General features: G+C 42.8%; 2 protein-coding genes across 2 annotated transcripts; both read right to left on the bottom strand.

Moving 5' to 3' along the window:
* Nucleotides 1-2,664: 2,664 nt before the first annotated feature.
* Nucleotides 2,665-4,689, bottom strand: LOC111921349 (uncharacterized). Its single transcript, XM_023916904.2, has 3 exons — nt 4,437-4,689; nt 3,927-4,354; nt 2,665-3,417 (listed from the first exon to the last, which is right to left on the bottom strand). Exons 1-3 carry the CDS (start codon nt 4,687-4,689, stop codon nt 2,665-2,667), a joined length of 1,434 nt encoding a protein of 477 aa, XP_023772672.2.
* Nucleotides 4,690-5,304: 615 nt separating this feature from the next.
* LOC111921348 (uncharacterized) lies at nt 5,305-6,652 on the bottom strand. Its single transcript, XM_023916903.1, has 2 exons — nt 5,845-6,652; nt 5,305-5,792 (listed from the first exon to the last, which is right to left on the bottom strand). Exons 1-2 carry the CDS (start codon nt 6,650-6,652, stop codon nt 5,305-5,307), a joined length of 1,296 nt encoding a protein of 431 aa, XP_023772671.1.
* Nucleotides 6,653-6,910: the final 258 nt, after the last annotated feature.

The following is a 6,910-nucleotide window of genomic DNA, read 5'->3' as shown; positions in this document are numbered from 1 at the left end:
AAAAAACATGCAATTGATGAAATGCAGAAACTTAAAATAAAAATAAATTTTTTTTTTGGTTTTTATAAATGTAGAATGAAAAATGATGCATGGATGCATGAACCTAAAGTGACACTACCCCTCCCCAAGCTTAAAGATAAGCATCGTCCCCGATGCTTAAAGAGGGTGGAACAACCTATTGCAGAGGAGGAGGAGGATAGGGATAGTAATCGGAGTTTCAGGTCCAAGACCAAAAGTCCTCCTCATGCTTACGCTGGCGCTCTTGATCCCTAGCGTATTGGGTAGTGAAGGAAGAGAAACTCTGAGTGAGGCTTGCGATATCTTGCTGGTAGGTGTCGAGGCGGGTATGGATTGACTGGAATTCATCCATATACTGCTGATGATAAGACGGGGGCGCAGCATAATGGGATGAGCTGGCACCACCGGTGGGGGGAGCACGGTGGGGCTCCTCCTCCTCTTCATCATCGTCGGCACCGCCTTCCTCGTTTTCTTCACTTTGCTCATCTACCTCGGTGGAGTATGAGTGGGGGAAGATGTATGGAACGATTTGTCAATCGGTCATGTGAATGGGGTTTCGAAAATCAAGAATGCCTTTATTTTCTGGTGTGATGAGGAGCTTTGGATCATGATTTTGATCCATGGTCCAGTGGTGTGTGCCATCCGCTGCCGAACGGAATAGTTGCATGGAGTCAAGGACAACAGTGGTGAGATAAGGCTCACCCGGCAGTGGCTAGTGGGGACCGGGGTATGGGGCTTGGACTTGGGCGCTCTTGGCGAACATGCTGACAATACCCCCGCAATAAATCTTTCCCGATCGGGATGTGCTCAGGAGGATGAGTTTGTGGCACAGAAATTGACCATAATGAGGAACGAGGTGGTCCTCGGGATGAGCCATTGCATAAAGGATTTTGAGCTCCAGCGCGCTGATGGTGCTTCACTCCTCTCTAGGGGCGACGAGTGAAGCAATGATTCTATGGGCCACCTTCATCACGGGATGGATAAGTAATGATGCTTTAGCAACGCTAGAGACGTATGGGTGTAACTAGGTGAGTTGGGTCCACCATGTCATATCAAAGTATCCTCTAATTAGGTCAGTGGGGCCAAATGTGTTTTTAGTTGGGGCCCCAACAATGGCATTAATTTGGTCTAAGGAAATCTCATAGTCTTGATTCATGAGACGGAAGTAGAGGATCTCGTGGTCCAAATAGACTAAGGATAGAAACTCAGTTGTTGGGACTTTGTAACTCAGTTCGCGAACCCTCAATAACCCGTGCCATCCTATGTTGCGAAATAGGGTTTAGACTTGTTTATAAATGTGCAATGCTTTAAGAGATGGCACATGCACAAACTTTTGGATGGCATGAACCCGCTGAAGGAATGAATCAAATTCACCCTCTTGAATTGGGCCAAGACACACGACACCACCATGAGCCGGGTTGGGTGGTGGTGAAGGGGACCTAGGTGGTGGTGATGGGGACCTAGGCCTAGTTCGGCGGGCGGATGATTTGGTGCGTCTAAGCCTTTTAGATGGTTCACCTTTTATAGTCAAATTGGGACAAATTAAAAGTCAACCAGTCAAGTCCAAAAAGTCAACTGTTGACGGGTCCAGTTAACACGAATTCGACCACCAAAATTTCGCGGGAAATTTGGTTTTGAATGATTTCCTATTTGAGAGTCAAGTCCAATATGACCACAATTTCAAGCAATTTGACTCAAGAACATAAATCTCATAAGTGAAGAATTGGAAGGAATTTACCGAATTGTGCGTGGGATTGTGTTGTTCTTGATGTGAAAGACCTTGTTCAGCTTCCCCAAGCTTGCTCTTTTGAAGATTAAGACACAAAAACACCAAAATCATATGAGATTTTCAGAGCTAGGGTTTGTCAAAACCCCTAAATCCACCATTAGAATGCAAGAAAATGATGTTTAGGATGGAGAAGATGAAGTATAGATGATAAAAATCAAACCTTTTTGGACATGCAAGCCAAAATCTTATAGAAATTGAAAGGTTTTTGATGAAAATCGGACCTAGGGTTTTTGTTGGGAGAGAGGGGCTGTTATGAGGTGATTGTGGGGGTAAATGAGGCCAAGTCCCGATTTTTTTCATTAAAAACCACCAGGTCTGCTGCGTGAACACGACCCGTGTTCCCATAGGCCAATTTGACACGCCCCGTGTTGGGGGTTTTTAAGCTGACTGAAGCACGAACATGACCCGTGTTGAGCATAAGGCAAAACTCAACACGGCCCGTGTAGCTCTCTGTATGCGTCAAGGTCGATTTTTTATGAACACGACCCGTGTTGACTTTGTGCCAAAATCCAACACGACTCGTGTTGGTCTCTGGATGAAAAATGGACAATTTTTCATGAACACGCCCCGTGTCCAATTTAGGCCAAGTGGGGCACGACCCGTGTACCCCTCTGGATGCTATTCCCCATTCTTTTGAACTTAAAAATTCCCTCACATTGAAATGAAATGATTTTGCATCCCAAGGTCCATTTTTTTGGTTTGGAAACAATGACAAAACACATTTGGAACATTAAAAACCATAAAAAATGCAAAGAACAAAATGTTTTAATGAAAGATGACGAAAATACCCCCGGTTTGCCTCCCGATTAGCTGCCCTTGTTTTAAGTCGTTGGCTCAACTTTGCCCCCGAATATGCTTCAATCTTGGTACGTGGGGTTCTCCAACACATCAACCTCCTCATTCTTCACCTCGAATCCTTCATAAAATGGCTTCAATCTATGACCATTGATTTTGAATGTTTTACCGGTTTGCTTGTTCATGATTTCCACTGCACCATGGCCAAACACCCTTGTGACCACAAAAGGACCAACCCATCTTGATCTTAACTTCCCTGGAATTAACTCGAACCTTGAGTGGCAAAGAAGCACCTTTTGTCCTTGCACAAATGTTTTCTTGAAGATCAGTTTGTCATGGTACGCTTTGGTTTTCTCTTTATAAATCATGTTGCTTTCGTATGCATCATTCCGAATCTCCTCTAACTCTTGAATGTCTAGCTTCCTTTTGTTTCCCACTTCATCTTCATTCATATTGAATTTCTTTATAGCCCAAAAAGCTTTATGTTCAATCTCAACCAGAAGATGGCATGCTTTTCCAAACACCAGCCTATATGGGGACATACCAATGGGGGTTTTAAAGGCAGTACGGTATGCCCATAAGGCATCATCTAGCCTTAAGCTCCAATCTTTGCGGTTTGGGTTGACCGTCTTCTCCAAAATGCTTTTGATTTTCCTGTTTGAGACCTCGGCTTGTCCATTGGTTTGGGGATGATAAGCTGTTGAGACTTTGTGTGTCACCCCATACTTCTTCAAAACAGCCTCGAGCATCCTATTGCAGAAATGGATCCCGCGGTCACTTATGAGCGCCTTTGGTGTGCCAAACCGTGAGAAAATCTGTACCTTAAGGAAATCTACCACAACTTTGGAATCATTAGTATGGGTGGCCTTAGCCTCCACCCATTTGGACACATAGTCCACAACCAATAAAATGTATGAACAACCAAAAGAGGGCGGAAATGGTCCCATAAAGTCAATACCCCATACATCAAATATCTCACACACTAAAATGGGAGTAAGGGGCATTTGATTCCTAGAGCTTACGGATCCGGATTTTTGGCACTTCTCGCAATGTGCACAAAACACATAAGAATCATGAAATATAGAAGGCCAAAAGAGTCCGCTATCTAGAACTTTCCTAGTTGTCCTTTGGGGTCTAAAGTGACCACCACAAGCATAAGAATGGAAAAAATTAAGGATAGATTGTACCTCTTTTTGCTCAACACACCTTCGGATTATTTGATCTGCACAGTACTTCCAAAGGTACGGCTCGTCCCATATGTATCGCTTGGCTTCCTTCTTGATTTTATCTTTTTGCCAACGGGATGAATCTGGGGGAAATTTACTTGTGACCAAATAATTGACGATATCTCTATATACCATGGTGCCTCTTTGGCTGCAAATAGATGATCGTCTGGAAATGTGTCACAGATTGGTGAACCATCTTCAGGTGACAAAATGCGGCTTAGATGATCCGCAACTAAATTCTCCTTTCCACTCTTGTCTTTGATCTTAATATCGAACTCTTGCAAAAGCAGCATCCACCGTATTAACCTCGGCTTCGAATCTTTCTTTGTAAGTAAGTGCTTTATGGCTGCATGGTCCGAATATATGATCACTTTAGTTCCAAGGAGGTACTGTCGGAACTTCTCTAAAGCAAAGACAATAGCAAGCAACTCTTTCTCCATTGTGGTGTAGTTGCCTTGTGCACTATCAAGGGTCTTTGATGCATAGTAGATAACATGATGTGCTCGGTCAACCTTTTGACCCAATGCTTGCGTCACACATAATCTCAAATGAGAGCTCCCAATTAGGTGGTTGGATGATTGGAGCGGAGGTGAGTAGGTCCTTCAAACGATCAAAAGCATCCTTGCATGGCTGAGTAAACGCAAAATCAGCATCCTTTTGGAGTAGTTGACACATCGGCACTGTAATCTTTGAGAATTCTTTGTTGAACCGCCAATAAAAACCTGCATGGCCAAGAAACGAACGAACTTCCCGAACATTTTTTGGGTAAGGAAGACTCTTGATAACATCTATCTTGGCTTTGTCAACTTCCAAGCCTTTTTGGGACACAATATTACCTAAAATCAATCCTTTGTCCACCATGAAATGACATTTTCATAGTTAAGCACAAGGTCTGTGTCAATGCACCTTTGCAAAATTTTTGTTAGATTGCTTAAACATTCATCAAAGGAGTTTCCATAGACAGTGAAATCATCCATCAAAACTTCAATGATGTTTTCAACATATTCAGAAAAAAATGCTCACCATGCATCTCTGAAATGCCGCGGGTGCGTTGCATAGACCAAAAGGCATACGCCTATAAGCAAATGTTCCAAAGGGACAAGTGAAGGTGGTTTTCTCTTGGTCTTCCGGGGCTACCGGAATTTGATGAAAACCCGAGAAACCATCCAAACAACAGTAATGAGATTTACCCGCCAATCTCTCTAACATTTTGTCAATAAATGGCAAAGGGAAATGGTCTTTTCTCATTGAGGCATTCAACTTTCTATAGTCAATACAAACCCTCCACCCGTTTTGCACACGGGTTGGCACCAAATCTCCCTCAGAATTCTTGACAACTGTGACACCGGCTTTTTTCGGGACCACCTGAACGGCGCTCACCCATTTACAGTCTGAGATAGGGTAGATCATACTTGCATCCAAAAGCTTCATGATTTGTTTCTTTACCACCTCAATCATGGGTGGATTCAATCTCCTCTACGCCTCTCGAATTGGTTTAAAGTCTTCCTCCATGAGAATCTTATGCATACACAAGGAAGGGATCAACCCTTTTATATCAGCAATCGTCCACCCAATAGCCTTCTTATACCTTTTCAACAAGGTCACCAACTTATCTTCTTCTGCAATAGACAACTTGTTGGAAATTATCACCAGTAATGTCTTTTCCTCTCCAAGATAGGCATACTTGAGATGGTCGGGAAGAGCCTTCAACTCAAGAGTCGGTGGTTGTACTATGGAGGGAAGAAGTTTTGGATTGGAACTTGTTAGCTTCATGTGGGGTGGTTCAACTCTCATGAGTTCTGCTTTTTCCAAGGAATTGATTACTTCAATCAATTCATCCTCCAATGTGTACTTGTCAGCCAAATTCTTAATTCCTGTCTCATCAAATTGCTTGCTCAAGATGGTGATTAACACATCTTGGCTTGACATCTCAAGGCAATCATTAGTACATGTATCAATAACATCTATAAAGTTTAAAGTTAATCACCTCACCATCGAACTCCATGGACAAAGTACCATTGGCTACATCTATTTTTGTTTTTGCGGTACTCATGAAAGGTTTCCCCAAAAGGATGGAGTTCGATTGTGGGGTGTTTTCATCACCCATATCCAAAACATAAAAGTCAGCGGGAAACACAAGTTCATTAACTTGCACTAACACGTCTTCCAATACACCTTTCGGGTGTACCAAAGATCGGCCGGCAAGTTGAATGACAACTCCGGTTTTTGATAAAGGACCAATTCCCATTGTCTTATAGCTTGAATAGGGTAAAACATTGATTGATGCTCCAAGATCAAGCATGGCACGTGGTACAAAAAGTTTACCCATTTTACAAGAAACCGTGAAAACACCCGGGTCCTTGCATTTTTTCGGTAGCCGCTTTTGTAACAAGGGTAAGACATTTTCACCAACTTTTACAGTTTGATTTCCTTTAAGCTTTTTCTTAGATGTGCAAAGTTCCTTGAGGAACTTAGCATATCTAGGAATCTGTGTAATAGCATCTAAAAGAGGGATATTGATTTCAACCTTTCGAAACATGGCCATGATTTCATCATCTTCCCGCTCCCTTTTGGTGCTTGCCAACCTTGAAGGAAATGGAGCCGATGTGATTTTCACTTCGGTCTCTATGGGCTTCTTTGACTTGGAAGTACTTTTCTTTTCCTCTTCTTTGATAGCTTCTTCCACCTCCATCTCTTTCTCTTCCTCTTCTTCATCCAGCATCTTTGGACCTTCATAGCTTTTCCCACCACTTAAAGTAATGGCACACGCATTGTGTTTCGGGTTCTTCTCCATTTGAGATGGTAGCTTGCCCTGTGACTCCATCTTACTTATGGATTGAGCAAGTTGTGACACTTGTTGCTCCAAGATTTTTATGCTTGCCTTGGTTTCTTGTTGGAAGCTTTGAGCGCTTGTGGCAAGGCTTTTGACTATGTCCTCTCAAGACATACTTGATGAACCCGCTTGTTGAGGAGGGTACTGTGGCTGCCTTGGCTAGTAATTTTGAGGTTGGAGGGGTGGTCTTTGTTGATTTTGAGGAAATAGTGGTCTTTGCTAATATTGATGTGATTGATTTGATTGATA

This window comes from Lactuca sativa, chromosome 4 (genome assembly GCF_002870075.4).
Source record: "Lactuca sativa cultivar Salinas chromosome 4, Lsat_Salinas_v11, whole genome shotgun sequence".
Taxonomy (NCBI): Eukaryota; Viridiplantae; Streptophyta; class Magnoliopsida; order Asterales; family Asteraceae; genus Lactuca; species Lactuca sativa.
The sequence above is the reverse complement of the archived record's forward strand: the minus strand, read 5'-3'. Positions and strand labels throughout refer to the sequence as shown.

Excerpts from the sequence above, each read along its gene's own strand:
- LOC111921349 (XM_023916904.2), bottom strand. The coding sequence starts at position 4,689 with ATGGTGGACAAAGGATTGATTTTAGGTAATATTGTGTCCCAAAAAGGC. Across the intron at positions 4,355-4,436 it reads ATGCAAGGATGCTTTTGATC|CATTGGGTCAAAAGGTTGAC; the intron begins GTTTGAAGGACC and ends GTGTGACGCAAG. Across the intron at positions 3,418-3,926 it reads CGTCAATTATTTGGTCACAA|ATTTTCTCACGGTTTGGCAC; the intron begins GTAAATTTCCCC and ends CTTAAGGTACAG.
- LOC111921348 (XM_023916903.1), bottom strand. The coding sequence starts at position 6,652 with ATGGAGTCACAGGGCAAGCTACCATCTCAAATGGAGAAGAACCCGAAA. Across the intron at positions 5,793-5,844 it reads AAAAATAGATGTAGCCAATG|ATGTTATTGATACATGTACT; the intron begins GTACTTTGTCCA and ends TAAACTTTATAG.